This window comes from Anas platyrhynchos, chromosome Z (genome assembly GCF_047663525.1).
Source record: "Anas platyrhynchos isolate ZD024472 breed Pekin duck chromosome Z, IASCAAS_PekinDuck_T2T, whole genome shotgun sequence".
Lineage (NCBI taxonomy): Eukaryota > Metazoa > Chordata > Aves > Anseriformes > Anatidae > Anas > Anas platyrhynchos.
The window spans coordinates 10185005-10207321 of NC_092621.1; the positions used below are offsets into that span (position 1 = coordinate 10185005).

A 22317-nucleotide genomic window follows, 5' to 3' on the forward strand; every position below is an offset into this window, starting at 1 on the left:
GAGGTGAAACCCAGCCTGGTGCGAGGCTGCACGAAAATCCAGCCACAGGGACAGGCAGCCCACAGCCCCCCGGAGCAATCCTCTGAAGATTATCCAGCCCCCCGAGTTGGCTCAGGACGAACATCACCTCACCCTGCATCGATACACAGCCCTGAGCACCACCAGGATGTGCTGCAGCACCAGGACTATTTATTACATGATTAAATCCAAATACAAAATTAGGGCTAAGGGAAGGAAAAGAAGAGAGTCCCACTGGGGAGGGCAGCGGAGCAGTGCTCCCCACAGCCCAGCAGGCCCTGAGCAAATATCCCCACTCTGGCAGGTGCTGCGCCGTCAGTGTGTCCAGTGTCCTCCAGGCCCCGCTAGCTGGAGGTCGCCTGCTCTGCCTTCAGCACCTCCGTGCTGGGGGGCTGGGGGTCCCCGTGGGCCGGAGGTATCTCGTCCTGAGTCTTCACAGCTTGCGTCTTGGTCAGCGTGGTGTAGATGCCCAGGGCCTGCAGGGAATGACAGAGCCATCAGGGAGGAGAGACAACGCACGCTTATGGGGACAGGGAAGGTCTCTGGAGAAGGCCCTGTGGGGCAGCAAGAAGTGTCCCTGCTGTGGGGCTGTGGCGATTTTGGACAGGGCACACACAGGGCTGGGACAGGGCAGGTCCCACAAGGAGGCAGGGCCCCAGCAGTCTCTAAAGGGGCTCTGTTCGTGGCCCTGATGTCGCTGTGCTACACCACAAGATCAGTCAGCCTCATGGAGGACTCCTGCCAGTTCAGTGGTGCCTTCAGTTACCCAAATCCCTGTTCAGTCCTTTTTCTTCAGGGATGGAGAGGGAAGAGGCAAACTTCCACCTCAAGGAGACAGAAAGTCATCACTCACCTCATATTTTTGCCAGCTTATTTTGGCACGAAGGGAAGGGTCCTGTCTCCTACAGCTGCAAGCTGGCTCAGGCCAGCCCCACAGCCAGGGGCTGCCACAACAGAGACCCTCCAGTTCCCACAGGATGCTGCAAAGCAGCTTCCCCAGCCCACACCTTCTATTTCACACCCACCCACCAGGCCAAATTCCTCCTCATGTCCACACCTCTCCTCTCCCTGCACTACCACCTCCTCAACAGGGGCTGCAAGCTTCACCTCCCTCAGCCTCTGACGAGAGGCAGGGTCTCTCCCCCTCCGACACTGACCTGTGCAACCATGTGGGTGATGTCGCCAGTGTTGGCTGGCAGCAGGACCGTGTTGGAGTCTTTGGCAAGCTTGGAGAAGGCGTTCACGTACTGCTCGGCCACAGAGAGGGAGGCAGCCGCGCTACCGTGCTGTGGAGAGACGGCCGAGGCTCAGCATGAAGGAGGCTGATCCAGGCACTACCAAGAGCTCAGCCGTGCCCGCACCCCCAGCCTGCCCCAGGTGTCAGCAAAACTCTTTGCTAAGATGCCAGGGGGTATCTGCGAGGAAGCCAGGTGCCACCTCAGCTTTGGGATCACCTCCCCGTGCTGGCACCAAAGCTTTGGCTGCCCCAAGGAGCCCTCACTCACCTGCTGGGCCAGGGCAGCCGCCAGGAGCTGAATGGCCTCGGCCTTGGCCTTGGCCCTGACCAGCATGGCATTGGCTTCTCCTGCAAGGAAGCACGGAATGCAGATCAGAACTGTGACAACACGCTTGCAAGAAGTATATCAAGAAAACGTGGTGCATGCAACGCCTCCTTTTCTCTAACAATAGCACTACGATTGTCCTGCAACACTTCTCCTGCTGCCCCAGGCTTTGGGAAGCACCACCAGCTGCAGCACAGCCCAAGGGTCCCAGCAGGGAGGATGAGAGCAGCTGAGGCAGCCTGGCTCACAGCAGTGCAATCTGCTCCCAGGGAGCACCACCCCCCAGTACAGAGGGTTGCAGATCCCCTGGTGTTCAAGACATGTTCTAGCCAAAGGTGCTACCAGCAGCTTTGTTGATTTGCTCAGCCTTCTCAGCTTCCGACGCCAGGATCTGGGCCTGCTTCTGCCCCTCAGCCACGTTGATAGCAGATTCCCGCGTCCCCTCTGACTCCAGCACTGTCGCACGCTTCCGTCGCTCTGCCTCCACCTGCAAACACAGGTCAGATGCCTGACAGCCCCTCGGGGGAATCCCACCCAAGGGGCAAGCACAGCAAAGACACTTCTATGTCCCTGCTGGGCAAGGGCAGCTTAGCAAAGGGTAAGAAGACAGCTACCGAACTGAGAGAGGGCTGGTTCTGCTTCCCAGACGCAGTTTGCTGCAGCAGTGAGCCCAAACCACACCACGCCACGCTGCCCCAGCCCTGGGCATGCTGCTCACAATATGCCACACCGACTCCATGTGGGGCACTCGCTGTAACGCTGCTGGGCACCACCAGCTCACAGAAACTGCTGCCACAAACACCCACCAGCCCACACAACCCTCCTCAGTCTGGTCCATATCTAACAGGCCAGCCTGCTTCCCCTCCTCCCCTTCCAGGCCTGCCCTGGGCTCCCTTTCCTCAAGGGGAGACCTCCAGCTCTGCAATTTGCTTCCTGCAGAGCCCAACAGGCCCCGGGGATTTTAAAAACAGCTGGCAGAGCTTGTATGTACTAGGCAGGGGTCACCACTGCAGAAATAAGAATGGGGATTATTTACTCAACAGCTGTGTGCTCACAGCCAAAGTGCCAACAGGCTTCCCTCCCTGCAGGATGGCCCAGAGCGCAGCCAGCTCTGGATGGAGAACAGCCTTGCTTCGTGGAAGAGGAAACTTCCCTCTCATTCCAGATTGCCCACCCAGAGAGACAAACCTGCATCTGCATAGATTCCTTCACCCTTGGGGGCACGTGGATGTCCTTAATCTCGTATCGCAGGCACCGGATGCCCCAGCAGTCTGAGGCTTGGTTGATTGCATCCACTATGTTGGCATTGAGGGACTCACGCTCCTGGCAGGCACAAAAAAAACAGCAGAGAACAAAGGAGAGGTGCTTAGCATGAGACAGGGGTCAGAAGGGAAACAGACACCTCGTCTTGTGGGCAAAGGTCAGCCAGAAAATCCCAACTCCACAAGTGTAGGGCAGGGCAAGAGGCTTCCCACATCTCTCAGAGGGGTCACCTTCTCCTAGAAAGGGCAGTGCCCCAAACTGAAATTGCTGATGCAAGCATCTGGTCTACAGCTGGATACAGAGATGTCCCAGGAACGCAAACAGCTCCTGCTTCTGTCCAGTAAGGGTTACAGCCCCCCTGAACCACTTCAGCCAAGACACTCATCACTGGGCCTAAGCAAAGTGTAGCTGACTTGATGCCAGATGTTGGCAGTGCTGGTATCCACCTCCCCTGCTCACCCGGAACACTCTGTCGAGGGAGAGTTTGCCAAGTTCAGATCTCATGGTGGTCTGGGCCAGCTGTGTCACGGCATATTCAGGATCCTCCACCCCATAACTGGCCTGGGGAACAGAAGCAAAAACAAGAAGAGTCCGTGGTGTTGCTGAAAGGGATCCCAAAAGAGGCAAGGTGAGGAAAGGTTGTGCTAAGATGAAAAACCTGCCACAGACACCCCCATTGATTTCTTCCTCCAAGAGAGCAATCCCAACGAAGGGGATGCTCAGCCCACCCATTCGTGGAGCACAGCAAGCCCGACAGAGGCTGCAGCGTGCATCTCAAAGAGAAAAAGGCCAGGAGAGGCTGGCCACGGCAGCCAGCTGTGTGAGGCTGTGCACGCAGAGCCTGCAGGGCACAGCCACGGGTGCGGGAGGCTGCAAGCTGCCTCGTGCCTCCAGGGTCAAGCTGGGCCCCAGGACAGCAGGGACGGTACCTTGTAGGGGTCCATGACCCGCAGATAGAGCACTCCATCAATCTGCAGGGTGACGTTATCTGCCGGGAAAAGAATGACACATCCTGTTTACTAAAATGGAGGAGAAAAGGCATGGCAGCCCCCCTCTCCCCTGACAGAATTAATAGAGCTGGGCACAGTCATCCCTCTCCTTCCTGTTGTCAACAGCGTAGCATGGAGAGAGGGATCAGCTGAAATAGGTCTCCTTGTGTAAAATGCTTTGTCAGAAGGATCCCTAATTTCCCTACAAAGTGCCTCACTCTGCCTTTTAAATACACCAGAAACCTCAGGTGTCAAGATCAAAACATCTCATGCTGTAGCTATCTTAACAGGTAAAAGATTTAGGAGGGGAAAAAAAAAAAGAAACTTAACACCAGAATTATAACAGACAAGTCCACCAACCAGATCCAGAATTTTTATGTGTCATTTACAAAAACCCAGGAGACTTTTCCTGGTTCAACAAATGAAAACTTTTGAAATCTGAAAAATTGATTATTGCCTGCTGTATTCATCATGGCAAGAAGTGGAGCAGCCCAGAGGGGCTCAAGGGACCCCCAGGGGTTCTGCTGGTCATAGTGCCATGGGTATGGGCAAGTCTGGGTCCACAGACATTTCTGCTCAGAAAGAGCAGTCAGGCACTGGGACGCTTTGCCCAGGGAGGTGGTGGCATCACCGTCCCTGGGGGTGTTCACGGAAAGGCTGGACGTGGTGCTTGGGGACAGGGTTTAGTGGGTGGCAGTACTCAGGAGATAGTTGGAGCAGATGATCTTGAAGGTCTTTTCCAACCCGAATGATTCTCTGATTCTAGGAGCCTGGGACATTTCCCCTCATCCCCACGCTGTCCCTTGTTCACCACAGATGCAGGGAAAGGGAAAGGGCAGGAGGCAGAGCCTGTTCCTTACCTAGGGTGACAGCTGATTGCTCTGGGACATTAATGACAATTTCTTTGAGACTCTGCACGTAACGAATCCGATCCAGCAAAGGGATGAGGAAATTCAAACCCTGCGGAAAAGGTGGGATCAGGCAGCTGAGCCCTGAAGCCAGGCAGAAGTTTGCCCACCCAGAGAGCGCCGTGCAAACAAACCCCAAGTACGCGACATGCTGCAGACGCTTCAGGCAGCGCAAACGCGGTGAGTTTAGGTTTCTCGCTGCTTTTAAAACACTATTTTAATAGAAATTAGTCAACAGGCACCTAAAAGGATGGCAGCCTGTCAGAATAATCCCAGGTGCTCTGACTGAAACCCCATGCAAACCACGCGCCCGGCCGCCGCCACAGGCACCTGCCAGCCCCCAGCAGGGCCGAAAACCATCTCCTTACGGGCTCGAGGATGCGGTGGAACTTGCCCATCCTCTCCACCACCCAGGCCTCCTGCTGCGGCACGAAGAGCACCCCGATGTTGACGGGCAGGCCGGAGTTGAGCCGCTGCGGAGCTGGGGCCAGCCAGGCCGAACGCTTCAGCTGCTGGGCGCGCTGCGGGGACCGAGAGGCACAGCGTGGAGCCCCCTGACACCACCACCACCACCACCACCACCCTCCTCATCCTCATCCTCACCTTCCTCCCCCTCCACCCCGCACCCCGAGGTGCCCAAAGCGGGCTCAGCCCACACAGCGTGGCTGCCCACAGACCCCCCCCACCCCCTTCCCTCGCACCCCACGTTATTCATAAGGGGCCACAACCCCTCCACACCCCCTCCCCAGACCCTCCCGGCCCCCCCAGCGGCTCTGCCCCCCCGGCCGCACCCGCAGCAGCCCTGGCGCTGCCCGCCCCAGCATCGCTGCCCCCCCAAAGCGCCGCCGCTCCCCGCCCGCCGCCCCGGAACCTCCCCGGGCCGCACCGCCTCTTCCGGAGCCCTCAATGCCGCCTCCCGGCTCTCCTCGGCGGCCACAAGCCTTGTGTTCCCTCCCCTTCGTGTCCCTCCCCCTCCTCCTCGTTCCCTCAGGGAGCTGTGCGTGAGGCAGGGCTCGGTCTCCAAACGTTTATTAAATAAAACCCAACACAGAAGTACCGGTGCGGCGCTGCGGGAAGGGGGGCGGATGGCTGCTGAGGCAGCTCTGCCCCCCCCACACCACCCTTCCCCGTCTCTTCCCCCCCCCCACCCCAAATTTACTGCCTCACACACGCACACACACACACACGGCGACCTGCGGGGCTCCCTCAGCTCCGGGTTTGGCTCCCTCCTTCCTCTGTCCCAAGGGGCGAGGGGATCCACCAACACGCACCCCCCCATGGTTCAGACATCACCGAGATGGTGCCCAGCGAGTCTCAGCCTCACCCCCACCTTCTAACAGAGCCCCCCGGCTTCTAACACAGCCCCCCGGCTTCTAACAGGGTCACCCCCTCCCTCCACTTGGGGCCACGGCCGCCCTCGCTGTGCCCTGGCAGCCCCATGGGGCTGGGGGTGCAGCCCCCGCTGTTTGGGGCCTCATCCCGCACCTGTAGGGGGAAAAAAAGCAGCGCCTCCGATCCTCCACCCACCCAGTGACAATAAATACTAATAAATACAAACTTTTTCCACGCTTTCAGCTCGCGCCCCGGGGATGGGCACGGGCAGCCTCCCCCCTTTGCCTCCAGCCGTGCCTCCCAGTTTGGGGCAGCAGCGGCAAAAACCCTGGGCACGTCCCTGGGGCTGCCCCCATCCCTCCTCATGAAGCCCCCTTGGCGATGGCAGGGGGGCACAGCCGCGACTTGGGGGCAGGTGAGGAGGGTGACACGTGAAGGTGGCAGGGCTTCATCTCTCCTTTACTCATCTCTCCCTGAAGCAGCGGGCTGGGAGCTCCCCGGCAGCCCCGGGGCGAGGGAGAAGGTCAGGCCCAGGGCGAGTAGCAGGGGTTCCTTGGCATCTCCGTGAAAGATTTCAGTTCGTAGGGGATCCCCGAGTCGACCTCGATCGACTTGCGGGAGAAAAGCAGCCGGATGTCGTCGTGAAGGTAGATCTTCCCCGACTTGGAGCTGTGAAACCTGGGAGGAGACTAGTGATAGGACTAGAGGGAATGGCCTCAAGTAGCACGCCAGGGGAGGTTCAGGTTGGAAATTAGAAATTTCTTCCCAGAAAGAGCAGTCAGGCATTGGAAAGGGGTGCCCAGGGAGGTGGTAGAGTCACCATCCCTGGGGGTTTTCAAGGAAAGGTTGGACGTGGTGCTTGGGGACAGGGTTTAGTGGGTGACAGTGGGGGTAGGGGGATGGTTGGAGCAGATGATCTTGAAGGTCTTTTCCAACCTTTATGATTCTGTGGAAGAGCCTCAGACTTGAAGGCAAGGGCAGCACAGCCTCATCAGGAGGTGGGGACACAACTCCTTCCCCTCCTATGGCCTCTGGTCAAGGTGGCCACGCTCTGTTTGCCTCCAGAGGGACAGAGGTGGCTGCCATGGGGCAGGAGAACAGCTCCCTGCAGCTCTTCCAGTGCCAACAGCAGCTGGTCCTTGCTCTCCCCCAAGGCTATGGGGTCAGGCTGCCACCCCAGAGGGGGCTGCAAGTTTAGGTGAAGCAGGGACATAGGGAAGAGGGTTAGGGAGCCCAGGACAGGTCTCCATCCCACCCCATACGCCCTACCTCAGGTGCATCAGGTAGCAGAGGACCCTGCGGGGCGGGCTGGTGCCCGGTGGCTCGCTGGGGGCCACGGTGGCCCCTTCCTCCTCCCCCACGGGCACCAGGAAGATGCGGTGGCGCAGGAAGGTCATGTGGTTGGCCGGCATGTCCTGGAAGTCGTACGTCACCAAGAACATCTTCACCACAGTCTTGTTGGGGTTAAATAAGGTCTGGGGGTAGAGGATGGGTAGGTGGGGGGTCAGACTGGGAAGGGCCCAGGAACAGATCCATAGGACAGGGCTGGGGTGTCTGGGGGTGACAACAGAGGACACAAGGGACCAGAAGAGTTGTCCTTGCCCCGCACCAGCCCCAAATGGGCTTTGCCTGAGGCTCAGCTCTTGCCCAGTCCGTGTCCCTCACAGAAGAGCCAGCACAGGTCACTCTGAGCTGGCCCACAGCTTCATCCTCTGCACCCACCTCCACTCCCTTATTCCCATCCCATCCCCACTGCACATACACACCCCACCAGCATCATCCTTCCACACATCTCCTGCCCCCTTGTCTTCCTGCCAGCACCCTGGGGGTCCTGTGCTCCCTCCACTGTGCTTTCTTGGTGGCCATGCTGCTACTCTGCAGAAAAAATTCTGGCTGCTGCCCCAGCTAAGCAGCACAATACCAGAGACTCTCTGGATGCCCTGTCCCTGGCAGTGCTCAAGGCCAGGCTGGATGGGGCTTTGGGAAACCTGGTCTGGTGGGAGGTGTCCCTGCCCATGGCAGGGTGGTGGAATTAGATGGTTTTTAAAGTCCCTTCCAACCCAAGCCATTCTAAGATTCTGTGATTATGGAATATCTCCACCCCAGGCAGCAACAGGAGCCCAGCTACCACTCACCACTTGGATGGTTCCAGCTTTGGGGACACTGTAACCCTTCTTTCCCAAGGCCTCCAAGTCAATCACTCCCTGGGGCAAAATAAACAGCATGTGTGTGAGAGAGAGAGAGAGAGAGAGAGAGAGAAAGCCCACGGAGAGCCCAGCTGGGACGCAGCATGGGGCCAAGACCCCACTTTCTCTTTGCTTTGCAGGTTAAATGTTGCTCCTGGCATAGCTGGTGGTCTCCTCAGACATGTGGCTGCTTGAGCCAAGCTCTCCAGAGAAGAGCAGCCCCTGAGGACGTGCAGTGTCTGGACGCAGCCCTCATTCATCTCCCCCAAGAGCTCAGCCCCTGTGCACGTACCAGGAAAGGTGAGGGTGCGCTGTGTTCAGAGATGTCGAAGTAGGTGACGTCCACAGGCAGGGTGGCATGCTGGGGGCAGTAGGAGCCGCTGGCACCGATCTCTGCTGTGAAGCCCTCGATGCGTCCTGACGGTGCAAAGCGCCCCTTCAGGATGGACTCCTGAAAGAGGAGGGAAGAGTCAGGGACTGGAGACTGCCCGCAAGAGACCACAGCTGCTTTTTCAAGGACAGATCCCATCCCATCCAGCCATAGGTGGCCTCAAACCAGCCTTCTGGCACGGCAAAGAACCTGCAGCTGCTACGTCACATCGCCAATGTGCACGAAGCCCTTGGGGACAGGCAACCCAGCCCCACTCCAGCTGCCACAGAAAGCATCCAGCTCCTGTTGGGCTCAACTTCTCCCAGCCCAATGCCAGCCCAGCCCGAGCCCTCCAGACCCACCTCCCTCCCCAGCAGGACATCACCGTGTGGGTGCTGTTACCTCAAAGTTGCCCAGCAGAGCGTGGCTGACGGTGGTGGTGGCCCAGGGTGCTGCAGAGGGGCGGGTTCCCCTCCGGGGGCTGCTCCGGAGATGTCGCCTTGGGAGAGGAGAGCAAGCATCATCATGGGGCCAGAGAACACATCTCCCTGGGGGTGCAGAGCCCTCTCCCCTGATTCCCCTGATAGGGACACGTCCCTCCCACCACCCCTTTCCCTGGTAGAAGTTGAGCCATTTTCCTAACCCCAGGAGCAGCCTCCCTCCACCCCACAGCCCAGAGTCTTGTGTAGGGGAGATGCCCAGGAACCCCACCCGACCCATCCACCCCACAGCAGGCTGTAGGGTGCTGGGATTGCTGCACACCCTGGACCTGCTGTGTGGGGCAGGAGCTGCTGGGACACTCACGATTTGAGGCGCAGCCCGCTCTTCAGCCTCCTCCCGACCGCAGTGCAATCTTCAGAGCTCTGGAAGGGACATAAAATAGAGGAATGTGTTAGGGCATCAAACAGGGACCATGCACCACCTCTTGCCCTGTCCCACATCCCTGCTGGGATGGCATGCGGGGCAGCATGAAGCACAGAGAGGCTGCAGAGCTGCCCAAACCCAGATCTGGCTGCCAGGGCAGGTCTTTACCCTCCCATAGTGGCTCTGCTGAGGAAGGTGGTGGCAAAACCCAAGACAAGGGTGCAGCACGCAGCCTCCCACCCCGTAAACCACATCTAAGGAAGGGTAACACGTACGACAAAGCTCCCTGGCCAGTCTGGGAAAAGTCCTATCCCAAGGCGATTCATGCAAAATCTGGGCAAAGGGTTGGGCTGCCCACAGCCTGGCTCCTACAGCTGTAGGGTGGGGGGATTAAAACCAGGGCCTCACTGCTGCTTCCTTTTAAAAGTGCCCCCTTTTCAGGGGTTTTCCTTTCTGGAAGCCACACAAAGGGCAGCACAACACAAAGGGATGATGGAGCTAGCTGGCATGACCAGGCTGGAAAACCGAGGGAAGCTGCTGGAGGACCTCACTCTGCAAGGGCAGCGCTGGGGGCAGCCAGGCTGGGGGACAGTCACCAAAAAGGGCACGTGGACAGGGATGGAGCTGTGTGTGTCCCACGCACAGGGTATCCTTGCTCTGAGCAGCAACAAGCCAGGGTGCCTCTGCTTTTGTAGGGCTGGTGGCAGGCAACAGACGTGTCCCAGGGCTGGCCACTATCCACTGTGCCGTGGCACTGGGAGAGGACAGGGTGCCGTGCCACCATGGGCCACATGCCCAAGAGGGACAGCTCTGGGTGTCTCCAGGCTGTTTTCCCTGCCTCCTCCTACCCCTCAGCGATGCTCACCTTGGCTGCAGGGAGCAGGTGGTTCCAGAAAGGGGCTCCCTTGGCGTCGGTGCTGCGGCAGGCTGTGGGCACCGGGTGGCACGGCAGGGCCCTCTTCTTCCTCGCTGGTGGGGACAAGCTCTCATCCTCGGAGCAGGAGTCGGCCACCACCTCACCAGCAGGCAGCAGCTTCCTTTTGGCTGGGCAGCTGCTGCCGCTGACCCGGCTGCTCCCGCAAGGCGTCTTCTCCAGGGAGCTCAGGCTGCCAGGCTCGGGGCTGAGCACCGCTTGCGGGGTCGGGGGCTCCTTGCACCCGTTGGCCGCCACTGGCCATTCCTCTCCTCCGCTAGCCCTGCTGCAGTGAGCAGGGCTGCTCCCCGGCTTTTCTCTCCTCCCACCAGAGTCCAGCTGGGACGTTTGTGCAATATTGTGCAAATCAAGGTCAAGTAGGTTGTGGCCACTCGCCCGATCCCCATTCTCCCCGCAGCCCGCGGGCTGATCCCCTGGTGGAACGGGACAACCGTCTCTCGTGTGCAAAGTACTGCAAGCCATGTGCTGAGGCCGGGAGGAGGAGGAGGAGGAGGCATCCTGCGGCTTGTCCTCTCTGCTGGCCTTGGGGCTGCGGCTGGGGCTGCCCTCGCAGCGGTGCTCCACCACCCGCAGCCCGCTATGGGAGAAGTGCTGGGCAGAGCCGCACAGGGAGAGCTCCTCCACCAGCAGACCGTCCTCGAAGGCATCGTCATCCTCCAGGGCAGCCTGCCCGGGGCCCCTCTCGCACTTGCCGTCCACCCCCCCTCCACCCCAGTGAGTTCGTTTGGGATCCCGCACCCCCTCCGGAGTTCGCTGCTCGGGGTATCCCCTCTTGACAGCCGGCCGGCTGCCCGCCCGCTGCTCCGTGCTCTCGGAGGAGCTGGAGAGATGGGAGAAGATGGAGACCTGGTAAACCTTCTGGCGCTTGATCTCCGTCTCGTTGTAGCCCATGAGGATGCCGTGGTGGGTGCAGCGCTGCGAGGAAGGCTCCAAGGCCGCCTCTCCGCTGGGTCGGGGCAGGCCGGAGTCAGCGCTGGGCTCCGGGGGCAGGGACGTCTCCGCGTGGATGTGCCGCATGGAGCCTCACTTGGCTGGGCCCCACGAGGAGCTGGAGCCAGGACAGCCCATGCAGCGGCAGGAGGGGGACAGTAAAGTGCCACGGGTGACAGTGGGAGGGCAGGGCAGGAGCTGGGCCCTCTCCCTCAGGATGTCCGAGCGAGCCTCCCGTTATGGGGTGCACTGCAGCGCAGCATCTGGAAAGAGAGAGGAGAGAGGTCAGCAGGGATCAGGGTCCTCGTCCTGCCTTCTGGACCCGTGGGAGGTGGGCAGCCCTGCTCGGACCTCCTTCCCCAGGGATGGGAAGAGGGACCAGCTCGGTGTGGGTTCTGCAGGGAACCCCACAGCATCACCCACCTGCAGGATCAGCGCTTCCCTCCTGGCCTGGGCACAGAGAGGAGTTTCCAGCTGGGCTGGAGGCTACAAGTCTGGGGACAAGCCTGTGCAAGTGAAGAGAAGGGGGCCTGCCCTCTGCCAGGGACCTGCTGTGCTCGTGCTGCTCTGGAGCACAGGAGTCAGGCAGGTCAGACCAGTCCCAGGGGCTCTGGACTGTAATCACCCCTCTGGGCAACAGCAGCCAGATCTCAGAGCGCTTGCCAAAGAAACCAGCCCCAGCCCCATGCGCTACAGGAGGCAGGGTTGGCTTTGAGGCTGCCAGCCCCACAGTGGGGACAGGAACCTGTCTGTGCCACCTGGGGGAACCTGAATTATTGTCACGGGGAGCTCTGCCAGCTTGGGCCAGAGTCCTGAAGCAGCTGGGTGGCACCAGGGGCTGCAGAGCACATCACAGGTGCCTGCACCATCCATCTCACCCATCCCTGACCTCCTCGAGGACTCAGCCTCCTTCATGCTATACAAGGCTTCTATTTCCACAAAGAGGCTAATGCTATCCTGGGCTGCATTCTGAGGAACAATGCCAGCAGGTCAGCGGTGGTCAGCATGTCCCTGCTGCTGAGGCCACACCTGAGAGGGTCCAGCAAGGGGCCACTAAGATGATTAAGGCACTGGAACACCTCTGCTATGAAAAAAGGCTGAGAGCTGGGACTGTTCATCCTGGAGGGGAGAAGGCTGAGCCACCTGGACGTGGTCCTGTGCGCCCTGCTCTGGGTGTCCCTGCTTGGGCAGGGGTCCCTTCCCACCTCATCCCCTCTCTGAGGCTGCGTAACCCCCATACTGCAGCCCTTCCTGGCTGCCCCCACACTCACCCCTCTGCAGCAGAACCCCAGCGTGCTCCGGATCAACCTCCCCGTCCCGCCGTGGGCTGTCGTTGGCACAGCTCGCTGAAGACACCTGCCAGCCAGGCACCCCCCAGAAGCGGCGTGGCTGCCGTGGAATGGCTCCCACCATCACGGTGTGCCTCCGAACCTCTGCGCCGTCCTCTCCAGCTCTTCAGTCTCCACAGCAGCTCTGAGGGCAAAGAAAAGGGGAGATGCAGGAACGGTGAGATTCAGAGGCTCGCCAAGAGCAGGGCAGGAGGCTGGAATCACAAAATGGTTTGGGTTGGAAGGGACCTTAAAGATCACCCAGTTCCAAGCCCCCCGCCACAGGCAGGGACACCTCCCACCGGACCAGGCTGCCCAAAGCCTGGGGCTACCTGCCCGCAGGGTCACACTGAGAATTCAGTACTGAAGTTCAGCCTCTCCCAGATCCAAAGGTCACATGAATCTATAGGTCATCTCTAAAGCATTTTCACTTTACTTTCCATGTAAGCCACAAATACTTTAAGCTCAGCTGTAAACTCTCATATCTTGCTTGTCCTTTACACCCCTTTCGCTTGCCTTCCTGTGTGAAAACCTGTGTGTAGGAACAGATCCCTGCTTCCTTTTGGTGATCGTTCCATGGTCTGCCTTCCAAGACACTGCAGATCACCAGCAGCCTCTGGGCCTCCAGCTAGCCACTGGGCTCATGCCCATCCACCCACAGTACAGGACACTTTCTGGCCCTAAGACAAGGAAAAGAGCTTGCAGTTACCTTCCTCCAGTAAGAGACGCATGGCAGGGATGGCAGAAACCAGGAGCCTGACAACTCTGAGCACGATGCCCTCCCATCAGCCTCCCCCAGAGCAAAGACAGCGATCCTTCCATGCACACAGCTCTCACCTGCTCAGAGGCACCCTTGATGTGTGAAGTAGATTTGCAGCTGCGGCACAGCTCCCTTGTGGTCACAATCCACCAGCACCGCAGCTTTGATGCCTGGAAGAAGGCAAAGAGGAGAATTAATCCAGGCAGCAGCTCACAGTGCAACACCTTCACAGCCTTTGGGCACCTCCATCCTCAGTCCCTTTGTTATGGGGCCGCTCAGGAGCTTTGCAGTCCTAGGAAGCTTTGGGTGAAGGAGAAAATGCTGCCTACCACTGGGGACCACGCACCTCCCTCCCCATGAAGCCTCAGCCATGGAGCTCCCCTCCAGGAAGCCACTGCCTGTGAACAACCTGACCACGAGCACTGCTCTGAAAGCTGGAAACAGCAGGGCCAGGCACACAAACAAAATCCCTGCAGGGATGCTCAGAGGCACCAAATACCCCATTGCACCTCGGTCCAGCAAACTCTGCATTGGTACAACGAACATGTGGCCTGACTTTGACTGCCATAGAAAACGTGCTGCTCCTTCGTTACATCTCCAGTAAGATTTGCGATTAGTCCCAGTCTCTCAGAGCAGACCAGCCCAAAAGCCACCTCCATCAGAGCCCGGGGAAGAACAGAGGCAGAACAGAGGTGCAACACGCCAGCTCCCACAGAGCACTCGCAGCAGAACAAGTCAACGCTGCAGCACCACAACCCCCCTGGTCCAAACCCTTGACAAAAGCTCTTTTGCAAAAGCTCCGCACACCTGGAACAGGGAGAGCTCTCACCACAGGTAGCTGCTTCCCTCCTGCATCCCAGGGCAGGTCTGCACCATGACTTCTGCGGCACGGCCAGCCACTGGGAAACAAAATCAGCAGCCAGCAGCACGAGTCAGCACGGGGCGGCAGGAGAAAGCCACATCCTTCCTGCCAGTGTCCACGCAGGACAAAAGTGCAGATTCAGCCTGCGCCCTTTCTTTTCTCCGACCCACACCCTGCTGCAGCCACAGCCCTTCCCAAGTCCCCGGGCAGGCAGGCTGAGCCCTTTGCTCCCCACAGGCAGCTGCCTTGCAGGAGAATGAGTCTATCAGGAGATGCTGACACCACAAACCCATGCCAGAGATCTCCCTGCCATTCACCCGGTGATGCCAGCACAGGGCAGTAGGGTGCACCCCCAGCCTGAGGGGCTGAACCTCGTTTTGCCAACCCAGGGAAACACCAGGATTCCCCATCCCACCCCTAAAAGCACACCCTGGCACCCCTTTACACGCCCTGTAGCTGGGACAGGGAGCAGCAGGAGCACGGCACTGCTCCTCTCTCCTGAATGCATCAGGAGCCCCTCACAGCCCTTCTACAGAGCAACACAGGGACCCCAAACCACTGCACCTACAGCAGGGACAGGGAGACATCCCCTGGACATCTCTCCCTTCTTCTTCCCCCAGAGCCAGGCATCTCTGGAGCCCTGCTTTTGGCAGCCTGGATGGGACAGGAGCAGGTCTGGGTCCTCCCCAGCCCTGCAGAGCTGTACAGGTGCCACTCGGGGCTCCCTGTGCCCACACTAAAGGTTTGGTCCCACCTAAGCCCAAGCAGCTGTGATTTTGCTGGTGTTTTGGCCCGTATCAGTGCTCTAAGATAGGACTGAATGGGCTTTGCCTGCAAGGGGAAGCCTGGCAAGAGTTCCTCCTGCTCTCTGCCCTGCTCACACCAACCTCCCAGGCCACCCCAACAGCAACAGGGCCAGCAGGGCAGTCATCTGCCCCAGACCATCATTCAGACAAGCAGGATGTTTGCTGTGTGGCAAAGCTCCCTCTGTACCAACCATGTTTTGAAGGAGAAAAAATCCCTTCTACGGTGCTGCAGTGCCACAGCCCTGCTGTGGGTCTCCTGGCACCAGGATCCAGAGCTTCCCCTTCTTCCCCCAGCCTGGCTAGACCTAGGGAAAGGCAGCTTTGGGGGTAATTTGGGGGCAGGACGGGCAGAGCAGTGGGACAGGGGCACCTGGCACTGATGTGAGGAGAGCAAGGGCTGTGCCCAAAGGGACCCAGCAGGACCCAAGACTGTGGGTCTGAGCATCGCTGCCTGGGGCAGAGCACCAAGACCGTGGGCTGGCACGGATGAGAGACCTTCTTGCACCTTTTGGACAATAAAGCAATGCCAAGCTGGTGTTTACACTGCCTTCTGCTCCCTCTCCTGGGAAGAGCTAAGGAAACCCTTGCAGCTTCCCTGGGTTCAGGCAGGAGCGGGGCTGGCAGAGAATCACCCACGGTTCGTGCAGAGCACGAGGCAAGAGAAGAAGCGACAGAAACTGCTGGGAGGTGACTGCCCAGAGGATAAGCCACAGCTCTGCCAGTCCTATCCGAACCCAGAAAAAGGAAGAAAATGTAACCGCTGAACGTGTAAAGCCACAAGGTCCTTGGCACAGGCTGAGAGCGGAGCCTGAGAAGCGCCGGCAGGCGGAAAGTTCCCATCACACGCCCGAAGAACGGCAGCACCAGCAGCAACGCTGGCGTCAGAGGAAGGTTTTTCTGAGGCCTGCAAGGTCAGGTACGTGGCTGTCAGCAGAGATACGGACAGGCGAGGCTGGGGACCACTTCCAGCATCATCCCCGGGCGAGGCGGCAACCCTGGAGAGGAGGCAGTTAGAGGGGTGCCTGCAGGGAAGGAGGAACGGGGTGGAGGTGGCCCCGGAGGTCCCCTGGGCTTCAGGCTGGGGAGGAAGGAGCTCACGCCTGGTGGAAAGGAGGGAGAGGGGAGGAGAGAGGGTGCAGAGGGAAGGAGCAAGAAAGCAGGGAGGAAGCCCCAGCCCAGATGGGAAGGGGCCGTGCCCACATCAGGAGTGCGAGCTCCTGGAAGCCACCAGGGACAGCAGCAGGGACAGACCCCGCACCTCCTCCTGCCCGATGGCACCGTCCCTCCCTCCCTCCCTCCCAGCACCTCGCTGCAGGCTGACAACACCCCTCAGGACACAGCTCCCGAGCACACAGACACCTCCCGTCCCCACCACGGGCTGGGGTCTGCCCCACGGTGCCATCCCCATCCCCGCAGGCAGGTGCCATGGGGAGGCTACGTGGGGTCCAAGCCCTCCCGCTCGCCGTGCTGGGGTAACACAATGAGAGCTCCCCCCGGGGGGCTCGGGAAGCCCGCAGGCTTTACCCCTGCACCACCTGACGCCCCGCACCCGGATCTCCTCCAACACCTTGCCTCGGCATCAGCGCTGCTGACAATAGCCTGCGGCTGGGAAGGGGGCTGGCAGGGTCTGCAGGCAGACCCCAAAGGCAATGGCCACCTGTGCGTGGCTTTCCCCAATACCCAAACCACCCCCCCCAGCAGCCTCCCCTCCATGCACGGTTGCCCCTCTCCCCTAGGAAAGCACATTCAGAGAATGAAAAGCAGCTCAGCACCCGGCAGGACAATCAGGCTGCTCTCCCCAGCCGGCAGCACCCCCTGCCCACCCAGCCCAGCAGGCTCAAACCTCCGCGATGCAGCCGGCGGCGTCCAGCCGGGAGCCCACGAAACCCGCAGCACGGGGAGATCCCAGGCAAGCAGCAGCCGCTCGGCTCACCGGGAGGACAGCCCAGGTTGAGGACAGACCTTTGTCTCTGCCTGCCTGTCTCGCAGGCTCGCTGCTGGAGGAGGAAAAGGGGGGCGGTGGGGGGACAGCGAGCAAAGATAACACCCCTAGGAGGGATGTCACAGCCACGTTAATCACTTGGAATTCCAGCCAGCGCAGACCCGGGCGCTGCAAATATGGGCAGCAAATGGAGATGCTCAAAGCTCTGAAATAATTGGATCCTTTCACAAGAGCCGAGCCCAGAATCCAGCACAGGAATTCAGTCCCCGCTGGAAGTCGAGAGATCAAATGCGCGGAGAGGAGGCAGGCGCAGCACACGCAATCCTCAGCCGCCGCTGCCGGATCCGCAGCCCCCCGTGCCGCTCTCCTCTCAGGTGTCTGCCCGGCAGGAGTGATGGCACGGGGACGATGGCCACGGCGAGCCCCGCGTGGAGCCCGGCTGGGGACCGTGCCCTCCCCATCCAACTTACTCCACTTGTGGCAAGGTGCAGGAGAGCTGCCAAGCAGACAGGAGGCTTATCGGAGGAAAGCGGCGGCCTCGAAGCCTTGCTCGAGGGGCAGCCCATGGGAGGGAGACCCCTGGAGCTGCCCACCAGCCCCCGCGGGGCGATGCGCAGCCCGGCAGGCTTGGCAGCCCTTGTCACGTCCCCGGCGAGACGCGCTCACGGCACATGCAGGCTCCTGCTCAGCGCCTCAACGGCGATGAAAAGGCACGGAGGCTTCTGCCAGAAAACAAAGAGGCAGCGGCAGAGCTGGGGGTGGGGAAAACTCTCCGCTGCTGCCCAAGAGGATCCCTGCGGAGGCAGCAGGATGCTGACGGGCTGCACCGCAGCTACTCACCCCCGCGAGCACCCACCGTGGCACCCGCTCGCCCGGCGGAGGGAGGACGGAGGGTGGGCCGGCCTCGGTCCCCTCCCCGAGGACGTGTGGGGTGGGAAGTGCTGCAGGACGCAAGCCAGGCCCAGGACAACAGCTGGCCACAAGGGGAAAATTCCTCCGGGCTGGCTTCGCTTCGCCAAACGCCGTGTCTTTCCCACCTCGGGGTAACCACCGTGCGCCGCCACTCCCGAGGGGAAAGTGCAGCCGGCACCAGGCGTGCAAGTTTTATGGCGAGGGGAGTCTGCGGAGCTCAGCACCGTGCAGGCTCCAGAGTTAACCTTGTGGTGGTGGTTACCCCGGGGTGACAAAAGAAGTGCCACCCCATGCAGGGACACAAGGGCAGGCTCCCCTCGCTGGTCCCATGGGTGGCAGCCCGGGGAGCGGGGACTGGTGGCTCCATCCCAGCCCCTGGTGCCAACTGGAAGCGATGGGCAACCTCCTGCTGTTTGTGCTTACAAAGCTCACAGGATGGCAGAGGGCAGGGAGCACGACTGCTCAGCACACTGGCCGTGACCGGGGCACCGACGTGCTGCCACGTGTTCAGCAGGACACTCGTCCAGGGGAGGCATCCGCCAGGTCCAAGCAGGACTAGGTCACCACCACGCTAAGTGAAGCACAGGCATTAGGATTAACAGTCCTCTCGGCCTGACTATCTGATGTGCCAGGAGGAGGAATAACACCCTGGGGTTGGTTTATGCTTGCCTCAGAAGCCCTGGGGAACTCTATCCTGACCTGTTTAACTTGACCCTAAAGGAAAGGCGAATCACTTACTGGTAACTCCCATCCTGTCTGCTCCCTGTGGCAGGGAAACATGACCCGAGCGGGCTGCTTGAGCCCCCGGCGGGGTGCTGTGGGGCTGTGGGCTGAGGTTTTGCAAGCTGAGGGATGTCAGCACGGCAATCAGCGGGTGACAGGAACCTCTTTGCTCACACCTCAGCTGCCCCCTGGCCACCCAACACTCACCCCTGGCCACCGCTGCACACAACTACAGCCATCCACCTTCCTCCTCACCGTGCCCCGAGTCCCTGCAGCCACCCACACTGCCTGATCCTCACCTTCCCCACACCCTCTGCCCGGCAGCCTGGCTCTGCATCCCCTGCTGCATGCTGTTTTTCACTCTCACCCCACATCCCCGTCCTCCGCAGCCAGCAGACCCTGTTTAGGCGCACCCCCTGCAGGTCCCCCATATCCTCAGCTCCTTACCCGAGCCCTGCAGCTCACACCATAACCTACACCACCACACACGCACCCCACCAGACCCAGTGACGAGCCCCCAGCTGGGACAGCCACGGCAGTGTCACCTTTTCCCTACCTGCCCTGCTGCTCACCACGTCACAGAGAGTCCCGGGGATGCTGCATTACCCGGAGCAACTCCGGGCAGGGGTGTCAAAGCCACAGCTGGGAAGATGGAGCAGGTGAAGCGGTGAGGAGGGCAGCGCTGACCCGTGGGAAGCGTCCCTGCTCGCCACCACCCCTCTTGCAATACACTTCCTTTTACCGTAAGAGCCCTCCAAGGGAGGTGCTTGGGCACCGGCACCCGGCTCGGCGTCACCAAGCTGCAGCCTGTAGATAAGGCAGCAGGGACATCCCGTATCTCTTCCACTCCCCGTGCTGGATGTCTGAGTGGCACAGGAGGAGGAGATACCACCTGCACCCAACTCATCCCTTCCCAGCTGCGATTTAGGGAGTCTCCAGGCTGTGAAGGCCAGAAGCAGGGACATAAGCTGGGCAGGAATTCAGGGTGAGGTTTTGGAGGTGTTTGACTGTAAAGAACTGGATGTGTCCAGGAGGGCTGCTGCAAGGAGGGGGCATTTCCACCAGGAATTCGATGTCCTGTGTCTTGCCAGGAAAAGGCAAAAATCTCTCCTTCCAGTGAGGACTGAAGATAAGAGAAAAACTCTCTGCTGGCATTAGGAAAAGGGTGTCACAGCTGTCATCTGAACACTCCCACTGCGAACACACAAGTGCCCAAGCCTCTTTGAAGTGCAACAAGAGGGCCTGGGGTGCCTGCTTCCAGGCATAGTCAAGCCAGCAGGGCAGCACCAGCTCCTGCTTCACCCCACGGAACCCCCAAACCCCGTGGCCCCAAACCTCCCGTGCACCCTGCAGCTGCACGCAGTGGGGATGGCCTCGGGATGGAGGTGCTGGATGCAGATGGCAGCATCGAGGACACCAAGGCCTGTGTTTCGGTGGCAGAGGACCTGCCCAGGGTTCAAGACACAGCCACATCAGACAAGCCTCCTGCACAAGACACGAGTTCCCACATCTGTCCCTACAACATGAAGACCCTCCTGAGCAAGCTGGGCTTGCTGCTGCTGCAGACCATGGCTTGCTGTGCTGCTACAGCCCAGAGATCTCAGAGAGCAGCTGAGCCATCACCAGCAGGTGCAAAACACCAACCCTGGTGGCAGCTATGTCACGGGGGACACAGACATCCCCCCAGATCTGATGTGCGCAGGGAGCCCACGAAGGAACCGAGAGCTCTCCACGGACCACCAGACACCAGCAGGTCCCCGGCCATGCAGTGACTTACCCACGCAGCTGGGAGGAGATTTCGGGGGCCTGTTGGCTCAGATGAGTGGTCCCCACTTCTCCTGATGCACGCGTGTTGTAACAGGGACATCCAAGTAATGCAACAGGGCCCAGAGCTGGGTTGAGCAACAGGCAGACGGCACGGAGAGGCGGCCAGGGGAAGGGAGCGCGCAGCACTCACACCGAGTCGCAGCCCAGCAGCAACGAGCCCATGGGAAAGGCTGAGATGAGCAACTTGAGAAGGGAGCTGGGGACAAATGTGGGCTCGTGGGAATGTCCTAGACCTTGAAAACCCACATGAAAGTGTCTGGGGAGCCTGAACGCCAGGGGCATCCTCTGCCAGATGGGGAGGCACATGGAGCTGTTGCTGCAGGTCAGCTCTGCCCAGGCTACACGCAGCCCCCTTTGCTCTGTGACTCTTGCAGACAGGACAGGGAAAGCACTAAAAACCCTTTTGGCACTTGCACGTGGGACTCAGGCTTCTGGAGCATCAGACATCAGGGTCAAAGCTAGGAGACTCAATAAATCGCAGAACGAAGCTGTTTCTGAAGACAAGGCTGATGAAGCTGCCAGCAGCCAGCCTCGCAGAAGGACAGGATCAGGAAAAGAGCAGCCATGAGAATAAAAGGCTGGCAAAGAAACAGAAAATACTGGGAGCAAGTAATTCTTTCCAGACAGTCCTTTGGGCTCATCTCAGCCTCCATCTGCTCCCTATCTGCTCGGGATGGTCAGGCAGCTGGAGCCTTTAAAAAGACTACTTGGTGACTTCCCCCTCCAATTGTCACCGTGTCCGGGCCTGGGACAGGCACCACGGGGACGATAACCCCAGAGCCCCTCCAGCTGTGGAGCTGGGGGCTGGCTGAAGTGAACCAAGCCAGGAGAAGGGCTGGTGTTTGCTGTGCCACGGCCAGGGGATGGACAAACACACCTCCGAGCCCTCTGTGCACCTACAACCATGTCAGCCCTACACACCATGAGCTGCTACACAGCCAGGTGCCCTGAGGGCTGCAGGACCAGGCAGTGGTGCAGGTAGGATGGGACCTCATGGTCCAACCCTGCTTGGAGTGGGGCAAACCTCGAGCGAGTTGCTCGGGGCTGGCCTCGCCGAGGGCTGAGGCTCTCTGAATCTGGAGATTGCTCCCCCTTCTCTGGGCCCTGCTCCAGAGCTCAACTGTCCTTTGGGGAAATATTTTTCCTGATGTCTCACTGGAATTTCCCTCGATGCATCTTGTGCCACTGCCTCTTATCCTGTTCCTGGGCACTTCCCAGGAGAGCCTGGCTCTGGGCTTTTTCTCTCCAAAGCCCTACCAGGCAGCAGTGAAACCCTTCCCCTCTCCCAGGCTGCACAGACCTGCAGCTCTGACTGCCCCTCTCCTGTACTCCAACCCCTCATCACCTCCACGGCCTCATCTTGGCTCACCCCAACCTGCCTGGAGCCCAAAACCTCCCAGGGCAGGAGGAAGCCCTGCAGGAGAAACAGGGCAAAAGGTTAATCCGCAGAGACTGAGCTCCGGGGTGAGAAGCTGGCCAGCAGGAGGGAGCAGTCACCCGTGGCAGGGAGGGACACCACCACCTCCTGCCCCAGCTGGAGCCTCCTGCAAGCAGGCACAACTCAGCCTGTTGATCTCCATCCCTCCCAGCCAAGGGTAAAAAGGCAGGACAGGAGGTAACCTGGAGCCAGCTGCAAGCCTACAAGACCTTAGGGGTGATGAAACAAGAGGCTCCCCCAAGCACAGACCAGCGCGGGGTGTTTTCCCTTCAGGTATTTGATCTATGGCTCTGGTTGTCGGAGATACCGAGTGCCTGCTCCAGCACCTGCTGCAGAAATGCCCAGGTGGGAATTCCAAATGGA

The 22317-nt window shown here is 60.0% G+C and overlaps 2 protein-coding genes across 18 annotated transcripts in view; both read right to left on the bottom strand.

The window, feature by feature from the left end:
- Positions 1-167: 167 nt before the first annotated feature.
- On the bottom strand, positions 168-5655 carry STOML2 (stomatin like 2). Of its 2 annotated transcripts, XM_038171237.2 has the most exons (10): positions 5532-5655; positions 5109-5261; positions 4693-4792; positions 3773-3831; positions 3303-3404; positions 2769-2903; positions 1923-2067; positions 1524-1603; positions 1176-1304; positions 168-494 (listed from the first exon to the last, which is right to left on the bottom strand). In XM_038171237.2, the coding sequence occupies exons 1-10, from the start codon at positions 5562-5564 to the stop codon at positions 363-365; spliced, it is 1068 nt and encodes a 355-aa protein (XP_038027165.1). In that variant the 5' UTR covers positions 5565-5655; the 3' UTR covers positions 168-362. The 2 variants fall into 2 exon arrangements, with proteins under 2 accessions (XP_038027165.1, XP_071887514.1); XM_072031413.1 differs by lacking the exon at positions 5532-5655 and having other exon boundaries at positions 5071-5115.
- Positions 5656-5955: 300 nt separating this feature from the next.
- ATOSB (atos homolog B) overlaps positions 5956-22317 on the bottom strand; it is a 33506-nt gene continuing 17144 nt past the window's right edge. For 10 of the 16 annotated variants that reach the window (XM_038171219.2, XM_038171222.2, XM_038171218.2 and 7 more), the window contains 9 exons: positions 13522-13614; positions 12628-12829; positions 10358-11619; positions 9433-9491; positions 9031-9127; positions 8551-8709; positions 8208-8276; positions 7342-7547; positions 5956-6750 (listed from right to left, as the gene is read on the bottom strand). In XM_038171219.2, the coding sequence (XP_038027147.2) occupies positions 6597-6750; positions 7342-7547; positions 8208-8276; positions 8551-8709; positions 9031-9127; positions 9433-9491; positions 10358-11443 (1830 nt within the window). In that variant the 5' untranslated portion in view covers positions 11444-11619; positions 12628-12829; positions 13522-13614 and the 3' untranslated portion in view covers positions 5956-6596. Of the gene's footprint in view, positions 6751-7341; positions 7548-8207; positions 8277-8550; positions 8710-9030; positions 9128-9432; positions 9492-10357; positions 11620-11779; positions 11924-12627; positions 12830-13521; positions 13615-14251; positions 14693-16955; positions 17491-17524; positions 17857-19245; positions 19983-22317 lie in introns of those variants that run through there. The other 6 variants (XM_038171230.2, XM_038171226.2, XM_072031397.1 and 3 more) reach the window with 6 other exon arrangements.